This window comes from Chiloscyllium plagiosum, unplaced genomic scaffold, assembly GCF_037043375.1.
Source record: "Chiloscyllium plagiosum isolate Xiang-an unplaced genomic scaffold, Cpla_swu_hap1 HiC_scaffold_15, whole genome shotgun sequence".
In the NCBI taxonomy this organism is placed as follows: domain Eukaryota; kingdom Metazoa; phylum Chordata; class Chondrichthyes; order Orectolobiformes; family Hemiscylliidae; genus Chiloscyllium; species Chiloscyllium plagiosum.
Window position 1 is genome coordinate 39,839,261 of NW_028270153.1, and position 19,304 is coordinate 39,858,564.

General features: G+C 37.0%; 1 protein-coding gene across 1 annotated transcript in view; it reads right to left on the minus strand.

Moving 5' to 3' along the window:
- Positions 1 to 1,350: 1,350 nt before the first annotated feature.
- LOC122560087 (serine incorporator 1-like) overlaps positions 1,351 to 19,304 on the minus strand; it is a 30,228-nt gene continuing 12,274 nt past the window's right edge. Inside the window, exons 4-10 of the mRNA XM_043710310.2 lie at positions 19,091 to 19,170; positions 15,154 to 15,291; positions 13,495 to 13,664; positions 12,892 to 12,982; positions 11,591 to 11,774; positions 5,050 to 5,280; positions 1,351 to 2,284 (exon numbers count right to left, since the gene is read on the minus strand). Coding sequence (XP_043566245.1) covers positions 2,146 to 2,284; positions 5,050 to 5,280; positions 11,591 to 11,774; positions 12,892 to 12,982; positions 13,495 to 13,664; positions 15,154 to 15,291; positions 19,091 to 19,170 — 1,033 coding nt within the window. The 3' untranslated portion in view covers positions 1,351 to 2,145. The remainder of the gene's footprint in view (positions 2,285 to 5,049; positions 5,281 to 11,590; positions 11,775 to 12,891; positions 12,983 to 13,494; positions 13,665 to 15,153; positions 15,292 to 19,090; positions 19,171 to 19,304) is intronic.

The window sequence follows — 19,304 nt, forward strand, 5'->3', positions numbered from 1 at the left end:
CACGCTCTCACACACCCAACCCCCCCACCCCAGACACACACACACACACAAAAACCCGCATGCACATATACATACATACACATATGGGTAAAATTTACACTACTTTGCTCAAAAACTGCATGAATTCATGTCAGACTCTTGACTCACTTTTAGATTAGAATCAGTCTAAACATTATGGCACAGAGAACACAGGGGGATAACACCTTCAACATATTATCTGGCTAACACTAATTGTTACAGTTAACCTGAGAATGTAGCTTTTAAAAAAAGTTTTGTGATTTGCATATGAAAGTGAAACTATCATGGTATTCGAACAGATGAAAGACTCAAACAATCAAGGTATTTTTTCAATGTATAATTTCAGTTAAATCACACAGTAAACTTTTGCTATAAATTGTGTCCTCCACAACCACATGAAGGAGCGGTGCTCCAAAAGCTAGTGCTTCCAATTAAACCTGCTGTTATGAGGCTTTTAACTTTGTACAACCCAGTCCAACACCAGCATCTCCAAATCATGAATCCAAATAGAGCGATTCAAACATGGAATAATAAGTGATAATATATTCAAGGACTTAAAGGGGAAAGTGAAGTTTTGAAACTTGCAAAGAGAGATAAAGGGTTTCATTTTTATGGAAAATTTGAAGTGACAGAAGATAATCATGGTTGGGAGATGGTGGGGAAGTGGAAAAAAAAGAATTAAGAGTCCAAACTTCTGCTACACATCCTATTCTTCATCAAGCCTCACTTACCTATCACCCGGTCTTCAATGGCTCACTTAACTCACTCATCCATTCATTGGTTTGTTCATCTGTAATCTCTTCTACCCCCTTCTGAGTACTTTTTTTCTTAAACACTAAACTAATTCACAATTCCCCTCCATGACGCTTACCCTTCTCTGCAATATTAATAGTACAACTTTGTACAAGTCCCTTGCTGTCTGGAATTTCCTCCCCTAAATGCTTTATTTCCATCTTTAAATGTTCATCTCTTTATCAAGGTCTTGGTCATTCCTCCTAATTTTTGATCCTGGGCTGACATACATGTACTTGTAAAGAAACTTGGGATATTTCTTTTTGGAAATGGCATAACCTAAATTGGAGGTAATCGATCAGTCATTGGTAAATTCAGCAGCATGCATATTGAAATAAAAATAAGTTTCACTGACTTCTTCAGCTCTTCCAAAAAAGATTCTCCCAAAGAACAAACGATTCTTTCAACTCCCATTTTCTTTTCCACCCTTCAAAACAGGGTGTAGGATCAGTAAAAACTATTGATCTGGTACTATAAAAGGTTGAAAATAATTTTAAACTTAGAACTATTCTGCCAAAAAAATCTCATTTTTAATAATAATAATCTTCAGCTTTTTATTAATTGCATAACAACCTTTAATCATAAGAATGCCTTCAGATAAATATGGAAAGAATGAAGAAAATGATATACAATCACATTTTCTAGTATTTAGAAATGCTAAATGCTTAATACAGATTTGATTAGGATAACTTAACATTTATTTTTTAATATAAACTCTTTACAGACAAGATTTTTGGACCAGACTTCATTTGTTACATGCGTGAAAATTTTTGCTCACCATTTTAAACCATTATATTCTCTATGCATTATATAAACACATCAAATATTGTGTAAATTTTATGTTTAGCTCTTACAAGAACAGAGGAATGGCATGTTTATTGACTAACATCCACATGATTTATGCAATGCACAAAAAAGTGCACATTTGAATACAATATTACAACCTTGAATTTTAAAAAACCTAAATGCAGCATAAACCCGTAGAACATAACAGCAATTCTCTTAAAAGCAGTATTAAATACTTTGCAGAAACTGTAAACAGCTTCTAAACAAAACTACCTTATAATCTGCAATAGAATTCCAAACTTGATACTCCCTGGCACCTACACATTCTTAGCTTTCAATAGGATGCAAAGTGCATATTATTCATCTGGAGAGAACAACATTAAGGCTAAAAACATGTTTTCTTATTGTACGCAATGTTTCAGTGCAATAAGCCCAATAAATGATCTGCGGTATGCAATATTTTATTAAATAAAAATCAATAACTATACAAATTAGTTTCATGTTAGATGGACTTTAATTCAGAAACCAGTGGAACAAGAATGAAGCAGTCTAGTCAAAGTCACGGTTAGTAAGAATGAGAGGGGCCACCAATGTCCAGACATACAAGAGAAGGCAGACCCAGCTTGAAGTGATCTTCACCCACACAGATGGCCATTTGCTTGTTATTGTCTTGTAATCAGCATCAGGGCTATATAAAGGGAAAATAAATTAACAAAATTAAAGTCAATGAGCTCTTCAATTATTCCAAAAAAACTAACAAAAGACATTACTAATTAAAAATAACATTTCCAAGCTGCTTAATCAATGTCACCATCATAAAACATTAGATAACATACAATATTTTGGGCAGGCACAATATAAACAACTCAACTGTAGCTAAATTTTATAATATAAATATAGGTAGGAAAACAACCTTTGAAGAGGATAGAGAGAGTCTGCAAAGGGATACGCTAAGTGGGCTGACCAAGAATTTGCAGATGAAGTAAAATCGTGAACAGCATGAATAGGATAAATTGACAATGTATTTTCCCTGGGGTGGGGGAGTCCAGAACTAGAGAGGGCATTGGTTTAGGGTGGGAAGGAAAGATATAAAAGGGTCCTAAGGGGCAACATTTTCAGAGGGTGATGCATGTATGAAATGGGTTGCCAGAGGACCTGGTAGAGGCTTCTGGATGGGTGCAGAACAACCTTGATTATCCAAACGAGACGGGCAGGGAGTATTTTGTTAAGATAGATGATTGTTCGGATAACTGATCAGAATCAAGTAAATACCTTAACTCAAGTTAAAATGAATAGGAGGTTGAATTAATTTAATATTTAAACACTTGCACCAGATGGAGACAATTCAATCAGTGAGAAGACCATTCTCAGGTGTGCACAGACTTGCGATCTTCAACCTTTTCAGCTGGACTCAGAGGCCACCTTCTCTTCTTTGCTTCTTCCCCTTCAGGTCTCTCCCCTTAGCAACCATCAGCCCTGCGCTTCCTCCACTGCTGCCAGTTGGAAACTGCAGCCTCACACAAACAGTCCCAGGCACAAAGCAGGTGCAACGCTGTTTACCTCTGGGTCCTTGCACAAAAGTTTCATCTCCATCTGGAAACCCGTCGCAGGAGCTAGACAACCAGATCCTCTACTGTTAATTTATCTCAGTGATTTATATTTTAAAATGAGAAGAAAGGAGGAAAGGAGGAAAAATAAATGATAGAGGCAGGGCAAGAAAGAAGTTGCTGAGTTTACTGGTGGGCAGTCTGTCTTGGAAAGAGAGTTTCTGCGGGTAGTGACAGAGTCCAGTTCCCAATCTCAAACTTCAGGATCTTGAGATCTTTTTTGGATAATCCAAAATTCAGATAATTGCTGTTCGGATAACCGAAATTGTTCTGTATCCGGATTTAGAGGGATATGGGCCAAGTGCTGGCAGATGAGACTAGATTAGATTAGGATATCTGGTCGGCATGGATGAGTTGGACCGAATGGTCTGTTTCCATGCTGTACATCTCTATGAACTCTAAATAATAATGAGAAAAAGAGGCTATCACCTCAGCAATAAGAACGAAGAACGTTATTTAAGTACAGAATGCTGAGTTATAGAGTGACCTAGGTGTCCTCATTTATGAATCACAAGTAGGTAGCATGCAGATGTAGCACATAATTACAAAAGCAAATGAAGTTTTGGTCTTTATTGAAAAGGACAATGAGAATAAAAGTAGTGAAATCTTGCTATAGCTGTACAGGGTTTGATGAGGTCCCAACTGTAGTGTATAATTTTCAATTGCCTTACTTTAGCATGGATATACATACATTGAAGGTAGTTCAAAGAATGTTCACTAGCAGATTTCAGATGAAGGTTGTCTTGGCCAGAATGGTTAAACAGATTGGGTCTGTAATCACTGAAGTATAAGAAATAATCTGAAATATTCAGACAGAATCTGATAGCATAGCTGCTGGAAGGATGTTCCCTCTCGTTAGAGAATTTAGAACTTAGGGGATTTCCCAACTAAAACAGATGAGGGATTTATTTTTGCTCAGAGGAGTGTTAGCTCTTGGAATCTTCCTCCAGAGAGGCGTGGAGGCTGGGTCATAATATATTCAAGCTGGACAGCTGACTGATTGACAAAGGAGTCAGCATGATGGGGAATATGTAGGCAAATTCAGTAAAAGCCAGTAATAATGGAGCAAGACCGCAAGTAGTTGATCCCAGGTCATACTTTTTATGCCCCCATACATAAAGTTCCTTTTACTCTATTCAGTGCACTTTAAATCATAACCAATGATGAGCTTCTTCCATTTGTATGAAATTTTCTTTTACCCTTTAAATACCCAAGTGCTAATTTAAAGAATTGGACCATAGCACCTTTGGTGCACTGTTTCCACGCCAATCCTTGAATCAAGCTATTCTGTAAGTGAGATCGTTCTGTCCTTTCCACTTAACCTCATTTTTTTTTCTCCTTTTAACTCTAGATCAATTATGTAGATAATTAAATTTAGTGTTTAATATTAACCGCACGTCAGTTCCAGAAAAAAACAGCCATGCTAAAAAGGGAAAGGGAATGAAATTAACAAGTGGACTGCAGCAGAGACCAAGGGGTAGAGCACAGATGAAGTCCACCTGATGTACTTTACGTAAAAGATTTGCTTGGTTTGTCACACTATTGTTACAATTGCAAAGTTATTCTATTCTAAAATACAGATGCTACTTCAGTGAGGATTTATCCGCTGTCACATGTCAACTTATTCTGAATATACACATATTCTGTCAAAACTAATGTAGAGAAGGCAGTGTGAGAGTTCTATTGGACAAAGTTACTTAAAAGTAAAAGTATTAGGTGTTTAAATTCTGGGTAAGTCAGTATTGGATTCTCACCCAGAATTGATTGAGACAAAATTTTAAATTTATAAAATATATTAAACCAAGGAATAATAAACCTTTTGGAAATAAATTTTGCAAGTGTTTACCTGTACCAGTTTGTAAGTGTCATCATAATATAAAGTGAAGCCAGAAAGAGCATGAAATGGAAGAATGAATAGCTGTACTGGACTGCATCTTGCTCATTGTCATGGACTCTTCGTATTCCATCTCCCTCTTCAACACCAACAGCATCTCCAGCCAAAGAGTCATCCAACATGATAGTTTCACTGCCAGAGAGTGTTAGCTTGTTCACCTGGCTGTTGTTCGAGGAACGAATACTGTAAATAAAAAACACAATAATCAGTACAGCAACACCAAGCATATTTAAATAATATGAAGTCCCAACCCAGCAAAGCTACAGCAGAGGACTACATGCATACAAACTGCTGAGGCAGCATGCAATAAAAGCTAAACAACTCCATGAACAGATCAAATTAAAATTCTGTAGTCCTGCCACATCCAGGGGTAAATGGTGATAGATAATTAAATAACCAACGACTGAAGGAAGCTTCACAAACATTTGATAATAAGGGAGCTTATGACTTCAGTGCAAAAGGTAAGGCTGAAACAATTGCAACTTTTCAGCTAAAAAAGTGAGCGTGGATATCCATTTTGGCTTCTCTTGCAGTCCCAACAACAGACACTAGTCTTGAGCTAATTTGGTTCAATCCATATATCAAGAAGCAGTTGAAGAGAGTTTGATGGGCACAGGAAAGGCTGTAGACCTGACAACATCGAGGTAGCACTGAAGAGTTATGCAACAGAATGAGACATACACAGGTCCAGATTGTTTGGACAGTAGTGACATCCATTCAATGATGTGGAAAAATAAAATCACACTGGGTTCATCTTGTTCACAAAAGGTAGGAAAAAGCTGATCCAGCAAATCCTCCCTTAAAAGTCTAAACACAAACCTCAGAAACAGGATTAACGATATTGTTGATAATGTGATTAAGTAGAATTTACAAAGCTTAAATGTTCAATTGAGATATAATCGGATCTGTATATCATTACAGCCTTACTTCAATACATGGTCAAAAACTGGTGAATTTCCAAAGCAAGGAGAAAATAAATGCCTTGACACCAATGCTATATTTAACTGACCAGAGCATCAAGGAGTCTTAGTAACATGAAAATAAAACTCAAGGCAAATCTTCCACAGGTTGGAATCATACATGGTACAAAGGAAGATAGTTGAGATCTTGCAAGTCCAATCATTCCTGAAGGAACTCCTCAGGGTGGCGTCCCAGGCATAAACATTTTCAGCTGTTTCATCATTGATCGTCCCTCCAAAAGGTTAGAAGTAGGAATGTTCAATGCTAATATTAGGTATCATCCATGACACCTCAGATATTGAGGCCGTCTGTACTCAGCTGAAGCATGACTTGGACAACATTTAGGCTTGGGTCGACAAGTAGCAAGTAACATCTGTGCCACACAAGTGTCAGACAATAACCATCTTCAACAAGAGCAAATCTAACCATTTAAGCTTGTCATTCAATGACATTACCAATGTGGATGTCCCCCACAATTACTCTGTCCAGAAACAAAACTAGACCAGCCACATAATTGCTGTGGCTCAGACAACAGGTTAAATACAGGAAATTCTGTGGTGAGTAACTCATCTCCTGGTTCCCCCAGCCATGTTCACCATCTACAAAACACAATGCGAGAAAGAATTTTTTTTTGCACTGTAAGTAGGAAGGATATGGAATGCACTAACTGGAAGTGTAGTGGAGACAGATTCAATTGAGGCATTCAAGATGGTACTGAATGATCATGTAAATAAAATTCAACAGTATGAAAAAGACAGCAAATTAATAGTTGGTATTGTTGCTCATTTGAGGAGCCAGTGCAGACACGACTCACCAAAATGTATGATTCCATGATATGTGACGATGGAATACGCTTTGCTCACTTGGCTAATAACAGATCCAACACCAGTCAAGAAGTCTAACATGTAAAAAAAAGTAGCTTACTTGATCAACACCCATCCACCATTTTAACCTTCACTACCTCCATAACTAGTGTATACAAATCAGGAGCAGAAATAGGTCATTCAGCTTCTTGGGACTATTATTGAATAATATTATGGACGATTTGATTGTAACCTCCAACTTTGCTGCTCACTTCCGATAATCTTTCAACTGCTTGCTCCATAAGGATCTATCAAGCTCTGGCGTAAAATATTCAACAACTCTGCTTCTGCAATTTTACCAGAAAACGTTCCAAAGGCTCCGCAACTCCTGAGAAAAAAGTTCTCCATTTCTGGGGAAGCGATGACCTGGTGATATTATCGCTAGTTAAATGTAATACCTAGATAATGTTCTGGGGATCCAGGTTAGAATCCTGCCACAGTAGACAGTGAAATTTGACTAAAATAAAAATCTCAAATTAAGAGTCTAATCTTGACCATTAATTCATTGACAATTACCAGAAAAACCCATCTGGTTCACTAATGTCCTTCAGGGAAGAAAACTGCCATCCTATGAGCCAAGACCCACAGCTATGTGGTTGACTCTTAATTGCTCTGTGGCCAGTTAAGGATGGGAAATAAATGACAATCCAGCCAGCAATGTTTAAAAATCAAGGATTGCCTTTTCTTAAAAAAAGAACATGGTCCACTAGTTATAGATTCTCCTATGAGTGGAAATATCCTCTCCACATTTACCCTGTTAAGGCCAGTCAGAATTTTGTATGTTTCAACTCAGTCAAATGTTACTCTTCTGAACTCCGGTGGACACAGCCTAGCATGTACAACCTTTTACTCACTGGACATCTACCTCATCTCATGACAGCAGCGTGCATCATATAACAGATGTAGGAATTTTTAAAGGCTCCTTTGACAGCATGTTCCAAACTCTCAAACTCTATCACCTAGAAGGCAGTAGATGAATGGGATCATTACCACGTGCAAGTTCCTGTTCAAACCACAGACCGTCCCTAACTTGGAAATACTGCTATTCCTTCAGTGCTGGGTCATATGCCCAGAATTCCCTAGCACACCTGTTTGTGTACTCACACTTGAACTGCAGCAGTTCAAGATGGTAGCTCACTATGATCTGAAGATCAATGGGCAATAAATGCCAGCCTTGACAATTGCACTCACCTGCTCTAAACAACTAAAATAAAATTTGAATTCAGCTGAAATATTGCAGAAACATTAAATTAAACCAATTTAGGAGTGCTGAGATCAGCTGTTCTTCACATTAAAGCAGCAATAGATCTGGAAAGATACAGGTATATACCAATAGGTCTGCAAAATTAAAAGCTAAAAAAACAAAATCCTCCACAAGAGTTGTACTTTACTGAAAATGGAAGATTACTGCAGTTGACAGGACAGTGATTGCAACCCTGGGAAACCCCATTCTGGAGTCATACTAGATTTGAAACAAACATCTTTTTCTCTGCACAAATGCTGCTGGACCTGACTAGATTTTCTAGCGTCCTGTTTCTTTCAGAGTTCCACATCCACAATATTTTGCTTTTATCTGAAGGCACTGACTGGAATGGTTTTCAGATAATCAGTGTTCAGCTCCGTACACAAATATTCCAAAATTGAAGCACTCGGTGGCTTCAGGCAACAGAACCTGGATAACATCCATACAGGTGAAAAAGTTCAACTAACACTCATATAACCAAGAGTCAGACAAGACCCATCTCTATCACAAGAAAACCAAATCGATTTTTGACCTTCAACAGCAGTAGGGCCATGTCAACATAATCAATATTTTGCCAGCCACCAATAACTGATCTGCCATATTAGCAAAAGCAAAACTTGCATATTCTGTAATGAATGGCTCCCACAATCTCCAAAGTTTCTTCACAAGCTATAAGGCTCATGTCAAAAAAGTGAAGAGATGTTCACCCCTTGTTTGGATGGACATAATTGCAATAAGAAATTCAAAGACGATCCAGAAGTAAGTCTTCCAGTTTGAATATTCAACCCTCCATCTACACAGTAGATGCCACAGCTACAGATTTTAATTTTCATACAGATCTGCAAACACCCAATAGCTGTCTCTTAAGCAGGTTTTCATTCACACAGCCCCCTCCACACTAAAACCCTCCTTCCTGCTAGTTTAATTCTTCAACCTGTGATTTGCTATTCCCTTCTGAATGTCAATCTTACATTCACAAAACCTCCACCCTTCCAGATATCTCTAACTCCACCCATCCACCTCAACAAACATCAATCTAAAATGTTGGTCTGATTGCTTAGTCACCCTCACTGACCTTTCCATCTTGGGAACTAACTGAGCTACAGTCTTTCAGGCACTGTCCAACAGCAGGCCTAAAAGGAGATCTCATTGTAAAATTCAGAAAGAATTCCTGTTTCAAGGATTAATGGATTCCATCCCAGCCCCAGTGCAATAAATATTGAGACTGCTTTAAAAACAAAAAGACTTAACGTAATTTGACATGGTTCAATTCTGTTTAGTTTCTTTGTTTTGAATCAATTATTTATTGAATTGCAGTTTGTGTAGAGCTTTTTTTTCCTTCTATACTGTGGGGTAGAGTAGTAGTTTGTTTACGGTTATTGTTAAATTGCAATATTGTTCTAGTATTGTGTAGTAATTTTATATATTTGTAAAAATTCAAAATCTTCTCAGTAAAAATATTTACAAAAAAGCAAATGGACCGCAAGCTATGTTAGACTTTATAATAAGACAAAATTAATTCAAAAATTGACAGCAAGTTAGTATCTAGTAAAGTGACCACACCAAAACAGGAATGCAAAATTCAAGTTTGGAAAAGGAAAGATAACATAACCAGGTTTTTCCAATTGGAGCAAGCTGACATTGGAGAAATGAGTCATACGATTAACATATTAAAACTGTGGAAACTTAAATCCACTGAAGAACAGTGACAATTATTTAAAAAGTTATCTACATACAAGATAAACATAAAACATTCCATTTGTGCAGTCAACTGACCTAGGTCAACATATGAAGTAAGACACAATATAAAGCTAAAGAAAGGTTTGCATAAATGCCAAGAAAAGCAGTAATCAACAGACTGCAAAAATGTATGAAGCTAATAAGCACAGCAAACAGAAAATATGCAAGTAACATTAAAGCTAATTGTAGAAGTATTTATTATATTAGTACATTAAAAATGAAAGTGGCTTAGAGATCTTTGTGCCCAAAGATTGGATACTATAATTAAAATATTAACTCAAGAGTTATTAAATTACTGCTTTTTATCCATTTGGTGATAAATAGGAAACGGAAAACAAACCAAGGGAAAAAATAATTTTATTCACTACAAGGAGAACGGTAATAGAAAAGACAATGAGGTTTAAGATAGATAAACCTCCAGGACATTAAAAGAACTCAAAAAACTGCACAAGTCTGGGTTATGATCTTTAAAGCCTCTCCTGATGTGAAAGTCTATTTGCCTGAAAACATGCAAATGTCACTCCACGATTTAAAAGAAAAAAACTGTGTAAGGGGGAAAAACAATTAACAATAGACTTTAGCTTATTATTGGATCTGGGGGAAGTTATTAGAATCTGTTGTAGGTATAGAATGACAGAACATAGATTGAAGCTGCTTACGTCAGATGAGTTATTTGTTTTGAGACAATGCCAATAAGGTAAATAAGTGAACCTCTGAATGTTATCTACCTGGATTTCCAAAGGCAATGTTTCCATCAAGAGATAAACAAAAATGAGAACAAAGAATTAGGTGTCGCCTTTGACTTGATGTCGGACACAAACTTAGGGTGAAAAACTAAGTTCAGGTCGTTCTGAAATAATACACATTTCGTTAACACAAATTGACTAATGCATATGAAGAATTGTGGACGTTACCTCGATAACACAATCATTCTACTGAAAGCTATAGCAATTTTCTATAGGGATCTTGCATTGCATAATTTTCTAAAACAGTTTTCCGTAGCATGATTTTCTCTAGCACGGGGTTGCAGAGGAACATAATTGTAACGTTATAGCAGAACGACTTGTAGTCCAACTTGTCTGATGCTGCATGTTGTGCACCCTAGAATGTGTTTTGGTAATTCAACCTCCCTCCCCACCAGGCTCCTACAAACTCACCGTTACACTCTTTTCCTAGTCCAATTTGAACTTAACAGAGGCCTGCTTTCATTAGTAACAAAGTCACTCAACTTTCAAGGCCTCTGCCTATGAGCTGTTGAGTATACCGATTAGGTGTCCCCTGCTTGATGGTTTAATAATGAGGTCCATGACATTTGTTCAGATCTAACATGGAAATCATTCTGTATGTCCACTTTTGGATGCAAATGCAATTTTCCCCAATTTTATCTCAGAATACATCTTTCAAACCCACCGATTTCAAAATGGATACAATTAATATTGATACATTTACAAATTGTTTTGGTGGAAAGTTGGCTTTCTTTCACGTCCTGCCACAGCTCAATACTTTAAACCAAGAATAAGTAAATTAGGTTGCTTCAGGTAATGGACCATATGCATTGGCCATCAAACACGATTTTAGCACCCATACAATTGCAGTTAACAGCTTAATTAAAAATATTAACACTGAAATAATCTACCTGGCCTTAAACAATGACAATGTGGTTTAAACATTCATACTCAGACCATACCTTGAATACAGTAGACACAGAATGAAGAGGATGAGTCCAATAACACTCTGCGCATCCCACCATTGCATTGAAATTGAAGGTGAAGGTGCTACATTTACTGAAGATTCACTTTTATTGGCTGGACTCAATGTAGGTGAGGCCAACTGTTTAATAATGGTCAAAAGGCTAGGGTTACACTGCCGGTCTGAAAGATAAATCACAGGTCTTAGTTTAAAAGCTGCTAGGTATTGATCTACAAATGATATTAATTTGAAGTGGTTGTCTACATAAACAGTGGGCTTACAGCTCAATAATGAAATGCAAACTGTAGAAATTGATTAATTAGAACCTCCAATGACCAATACCCTGAAAAAACATTTATAAATAACAGGTCCAAACTTAAGTGGCTTGATTTTCAATGGGTTAAGAGTTAAAAATCAGACCCAATATATTTGGTATATATACACCCAAGGCAAATAAATTTGAAACCTGCATGACAGAAGAAGCTGAATTTTCAAATTATGATCAAGAATCCAATACCTGGATAATTTTCAAGTTCTAATCTTGCATTGCAGCTAACCATATGATGCAAATATCCTAATTAGGCCAAAGCTGAAACTGCTGCCCAAGTAGTGGTGTCAAGCATTACCAGGAGTGGGACAGAAGGTGCAAGGGCAGATGGCAGCCATATGTTGGTCACCATTACCTTGCAGAAGACAACAAGTGGATTGCAATTTGAAGGGCCAGCTGCCTCACCTAACACAAATGTGGCCATGCAGTCAAATACATAAAGCATAAGATCCTCACAGCTCCCAATACTTTTCAATACGAAAAATAACTAACTTCTGCTCATTTTGAACCCGACAGCTGTACTAATTATTAATAGTAATAAATAACACCTTTAGCTATTTCAGCTTTGAAAATCTTGACCTCCTGGCCAGTTAGGCTTTTCAAGAAACTTAATGGACTATTTAATTGAAAATGAATGGGTTTCCCTGTTTCCAACAGTCCTGCCCTCCCTTTGAAAATTACATCATGTTACAGAAGCAAAATCAAGTTAGCCCTTAAACAGTGCAATTTTTAAATCAATCCTACACCTTTTCCTGACCCCACCAGCAAATAAAAATCCTGGCCAAGGTGTCCATCGTAGCAATGTTTTAAAGTCAATCAAAATTAGGTTTTGCACTTCAATATTTCCTGTTTTTTTAAAACAAAATTATTGAAGTAATCCATTTTGCGATTAGTGACTTTATTCGACATGTAATGCCATCTCAAAAAAAAATCAGTTGTATTCAGAAGTTTAGTATTCAGTGGAGACTTACCAGGTTCATTAGACATTGCAGACCATGTGAGATACATAGTGTACAGTGTGATGACTGAAGACTGAAGGAGACCTGACCGAGGTTGTGATTCCTATAAACGAAAGAAAAACATCATGGTTTAATAAAAGATCCTAACAACAAGAGAATATACAAAAAGCCTCAAAACCTGAAAACAGCAATAAAGAAGTAGGTTCAACTCAGGCAAAATACAAATCCTAAGTGTATTTGGAAAACACTAATGTGATCATGTCAGAGCTCCACTACTAAGTTACAGGTAAAAATCAGACCTCTTCAGCATTCAAAACAAGCTTCTAAATGTTCGCTGCAGACCAACGGTGCGCTCACTGAAAGTAGCAAGTCTTGCTTTCCAGGAATATTTAGCTGTAGTTATTTCACAATTTAAACATATTTCTCATAAACATGTTTAACCTTCGAAACAAGAAGAACATTTGGGGAAAACCATTTTAGGCACTTGTAAGCCTCTAATCAACTGATCTAAGGACAATTTGTTTGGTGAACTTAGACTGATTTTGTGTTTTTATAGTAAATTGTGGTTTGAGACCAAAAACATCAAGAAAAGAGGAAATGCAGATATATTTTTACCTGTACTTTTGGAAGAATAGAAGTAATAGATACAACAATGCAAAGGATCATATTGAAACTAATGAAGAACTTGTTTTCAACACATCCTTCGGATTTTGTGTAAAATACATAGAAAAGCACAACTGCTATGAAAGCCAAGATGTAATTCAGGCCAGTGACGGATATCAAGGCTGAAATAAAAATAAAAAAGGTTTAAGTACGTTAAAATTTAAAGTAACAACCCTACAAATGAATTAAAGTTGCAAGTTGATCTCAATACGACAGGGCAAAGAAATATTTTGATCACCACACTCTAGTCAATTCGGTTAAATACAACCACAATATTTGCTCAGGTTAAATCATTTGTTATAGTGGACCATATATGAAATGGTATTACTTTTACAATTTGCACCACACTTGAATTATTTCACTTGCACTGTGATAACATGCAGACCTAGAAGTATAAGAACATTTTCCTGGGTGGAGGCCAAAAATTACACGGAGCAGAAAATTGGATGGATTGGATAGTATTGTTGAGGAAGACTGTATTTTTAGAACACTTACACTAAAAAAAAATCTAAATTTTCACTTTCAAAGTCTAATTCATTAAATAACTTAAATCTGAATTCCTCTTGCACAACTTAAAATACAAGATTAGCTCATTGATACAAGTATTAAAAAAAAATTCTTTCATTTTAACATTTATGAGTTTAAAAGTTTTAAGATGATTAAAAATTCAGGGAGTAGAAAAGGCCATTTGTCAATTAAGGTTCTTCCTCAAAGTAAATTCATTTGGCACATGTAGTATTCAATTGAACAGGCAATTGTCTCTTATATTTTATTAGCTATTAGATATTCTGAAGTATTACTCTACCACATTTATCCTAATGTCTGATCTCCATTTATGATCATACCTTCTTCTCAACTGTCAAAATAACATAATAGGGAGGACAGTTCATTAGACTCTACACGTCTGCTGCACCATTCAATACAATCACAGCTAATTAGCCTCATCACATTTCACATTGTCTCCATATCTATTAATTCCCTTAGTCCCAAAACTCTATTGATTTCTGGTTTGAATGCTGACCATCCACAATTCTGTTGGGGTGAAGAATTCAAAGATATTTCACTCGAGAGAAGGGCGTCACCAGCACTGCCACTCTCTCTCTCCCCCTCTATCCCCCCCACCCTCTCCTCACAAAAATTCCCTCCATTTCAAGTGCCATTCTAGTGAACCTTTGATACACGTCCTCTAAGCCAATAAATACTCCCTATAAGTATATGGTACTCCAAGTGTGGTAAAAAATTTTTTAATAATCCCTGTTTGAAAACGCTTGTTAGCTGAAACATACATTTGACCATGTTACTGCAGAATTAATGACATATAACCTAAATAAAGGTGGGAACATTGCAAGAATGCAGTAATTAACACCAACATTTTGCATAAAATCTCTATCAGAACCCCAAATTAGTATTAACAAACATGTTATGAACAGATTAAAAATTTAATTCATAATCAATTAGCAATAAAATGTTGATTTTATTGCAACTCTACAAAAACACATATCAAACTCATTAAGCCTCCAACCAAAACCTCAGCTTCTAACAGCTTGAAATAAAGTGTTCAAACAGATGCTAAAAACTATTTCCAAGAACATATTTTTACTAATCACTCACCTGCATACCAACATTTTGAATTTCCATCCTCCATCTTTCCTACCCATGACTCATTCCATGAATGAGCAAAATCAACTAACAAAACCAACTGGATTAGTATGAAGCAGAAGGCACCGGCTGTACCAATGGCAAACAAGGCTAAGATGGGCAGGTGGAGGGGGAAGAGAAAGAAAAACAACATTAATTTAATACACTAGATGTTTATCAAAATAACTTTCATCTCTTTCAAATTGGCAACTGTTTTCTCTTCTACTTTCTTACTTATTGTACTTTCACTCCATTACAGTTTCTGTTTTTTTTCTCCAGTATGAAGGATAATAGATCAAAAGCATGCATAGAGTCCCTACAGTGTGGAAGCAGGCCATTAGGCCCATCAGATCCATACTGACTCTCTGAAGAGCATTCCACCCAGACTCACCACCATCCCATTCTAATGTCCATCCTTGGACAATATGAGCAATTTAGCTTAGCCGATACACTTAACCGGCACATCTTTGGACTGTGGGAGGAAACCGGAGCAATCGAAGGGGACCCAAGCAGACACAGAACGGACTTGCAAACTTCACACAGACAGTCACCCAAGGATGAAAACGAACCCAGGTCCCTTGTGGTATAATGTTAGCCACTGAGCCAGAGGATGAGGTTAAAAGCAAAGTACAGAAAGTTCTTTTTTTATCACAATGGTTGCATTTTTGTGCAATCCCGCATTACAGATAATTCACATTTTAGAAACAGTGCTTAAAGTGGTGGCGATGTAGTTTCATTACAACCAAACGATGTAGTTTCATTACAACCAAACACTTTTAAAAACAAGTGGCTGGCCTTGCTGACAGCCATGAGAAAGTGCACCAGCAGCAAAATCTCTCAAATATATTACAACAAAAATGAAAACTAACTGATACCCAAAAATAAAATAAAGTATATTGTGCAAGAAAACTAAACTGTTTTATAAAACAGGATTTTCATTTTAATTTTTAAAAATTAACTTAACTGCATGATCAAAAAGAGTCAGTGAGCAAGTGCAGTTACCAGATTGTTGATGTCAGTAAGCTTTTTTGAAAAAAAAGTGTCAAGAAGAGAATCAGACATGTATGGAGAAGGAAATGATGATGCCAGGTTAATAAGACAAAAGTAAAACAGGGCAGCAGTGGAGGAGAGACAGGGAGTAAGAGAGTAGGAAAAGCATAAGAAAGAAAAAAACCAGAGTGCATGTGATGGAGATTAACAATAAGAATCAGAAATAGGGATATTGTAAAAGGACACAATCAGAAAAAAAAATTGAATTTGAATGTGTGACTCAGAGCTTTCTAAAGATGGATTGTGATGGAGTAGTGGTTGATAGCGTAAAACAATAATTTAGTTGGTATATGTACAAACTTAAAATTGTCTGCGACAAAACTTAAAGATTATTGCACTGGAGGATTGGAATGCTGTAGTTAAATTCAAACACTCACTGGTGAAATCAAGGGAACAAAGAACACAGAATACAGCACAGGAACAATAAAGTGGAAAACTTTCACTTCATAGACTAAGAAGAATCTAGTTATCTGAGCATAGACTGTAATGCAATTAATTTGAATGCATTCCCAATGAAATAAAGATCATATCTCCATGCAAGTGCGGGAGATACAACATCAGCCTTTTATCTCCTCCATTTTCACAATCTAAAGCCTCAAACATTCGATACAAAGTGAAACAATGATATAATTTTACTTCTTTCAATTTAATACAGAGGAACCTCAAGTATCCAGCATCCCATTATCCGAATATCTGATTATTCAGCAAGATTGCAAGGTCCCGACGCTCGGCTAAACTACGTTATCCGGCATTTGATTAACCGAAGGAAGTACTCGCTGCCCAAGTCCTTCGGATAATCGAGGTTCCTCTGTATACTGTATTCACTATTTATAATTTGGTCTACTCTACAATTGGGAAGCCAAACCTTAGGTGAAACAAAAACAGAAATTACTGGAGAAACTCAGCAGGTCTGGCAGCATCTCACAGAGTCATAGAGATGTGCAGCATGGAAACAGACCCTTCGGTCCAACCTGTCCACACCGACCAGATATCCCAACCCAATCTAGTCCCACCTGCCAGCACTTGGCACATATCCCTCCAAACCCTTCCTATTCATATACCCATCCAAATGCCTCTTAAATGTTGTAATTGTACCAGCCCCCACCACTTCCTCTGGCAGCTCATTCCATACACGTACCACCCTCTGTGAAACAGTTGCCCCTTAGGTCTCTTTTATATCCTGCCCCTCTCAACCTAAAGCTATGCCCTCTTGTTCTGGACTCCCAGACCCCAGGGAAAAGACCTTGTCTATTTATCCTATCCATGCCCCCCAATTTTGTAAACCTCTATAAGGTCACTCCTCAGCCTCCGATGCTCCAGGGAAAACAGCCCCAGCCTGTTCAGCCTCTCCCTATAGCTCAAATCCTCCAACCCTGGCAACATCCTTGTAAATCTTTTCTGAACCCTTTCAAGTTTCACAACATCTTTCCGATAGGAAGGAGATCAGAACTGCACGCAATATTCCAACAGCGGCCTAACCAATGTCCTGTACAGCCGCAACATGACCTCCCAACTCCTGTACTCAATACTCTGACCAATAAGGGAAAGCATACCAAATGTCTTTTTCACTATCCTATCTATCTGCGACTCCACTTTCAAGGAGCTATGAACCTGCACTCCAAGGTCTCTCTGTTCAGCATCACTCCCTAGGACCTTACCATTAAGTGTAGGTCTGAAGAAAAAACAAAGTTAACATTTCGAGTCCAATGATGCTTCTTCAAAATTCACCCACTTGATGGGGTGACCATTTTGCATTTTATTCAATCCACAAATATTATCCTGAGCTTCCTGTCACTGGTCATTCCCATTCTCCACCTTGCTCCACTCAAACTTCTGTCTGGCCTGTTAATGTAGTTCAAATGAAGGTCAAGGAGCACATCTTTCAACTCATCATCCTACAGCCTTCTGGACTCAACAATGAGGAACACAGGAACTGAAGTAGACTATTTCGAACCTCGTGCCTGTAACACCGTTTAATGCAATCATGTCTGATTTGTGGTCTAACTTCACATAACTACTGTTGACTCATATCCCTTAAGATCTTCGCTTAACAAAATTCTCAGATTCAAAACTAACAACTTATCTAGCATCAAATGTCATTTGTGGAAGAGAGTTCCAAACCTCTACTGCCCTGTGTGTGTAAAAGAGCTTCCTAACATCTCTCTTGAACAGTATAGTTCTAACTCTCAGATTATACCCTCCAGTTCCAGAATTGACAACTAGTGGAAATAGTTTATCTACCCTGCCTTTTCCTCTAAAAAAAAAAATCAGACTAACATCTTTGACTTATTTTTGTTTTATTTTTAATTCCTCATTTCTTTCTTTCATTCCTTTATTTTGCATTCAGATGACTGTTGTCCAACTATTTGCACCTGATCTAGATAGCTTTTGTTTGTTACATTATCCATCACCATTCCATATGGTTTTCCTAACATTAAATCCTGTCATTTGTCCCTCTTGCTCTCCATCTGATCATAAATCTTCCCCTTTGTCCTGCCTCACTTCATTCACTTACTCTAAATCTATTACGTTTCTATCTTTCCTCAGTCAATCTTCAACCTGAAACATTAACTCTTTTCTCTCCACATAAGCTGCCTGACCTGCTGGATGTTCTTATGTACTCATTTCATGTTTCCAGCAGTAGTTTGCTCCTATAGGAAGAGGTAGTTGTTTGTCAAGTTCTAATTAAATATCAAACCTTCATTCCACTTTTTAGAATAATATTAAGTATGCATGCAAAGCAAAACTTTACACTGTACCTAGGTACATGTCAGATTAATAAATCAAAGATAGTTTAGAAAGAAAGCTACAAACAAAAAAGGGAAATATTCTTCCCCTTAAAAGACAGTTATTACTCTACCTCTTGTAAAAGGTCCTTCAGGAATGTAAAAAGCTCCTACAGTAATCGCTATGATGGCAGCTATTTTGAAGAACCAGAATCTGTCAAAAATAAAAGTAACAATTAAAACTTGCAAATAAGCCAGCTTTGAAAATCATTTGGTTAAACCCAATCACAACTTGTAGATTCACAGGCTACCACTTAACTTCTTAAAAACAGGTGGGTAGAATCAACA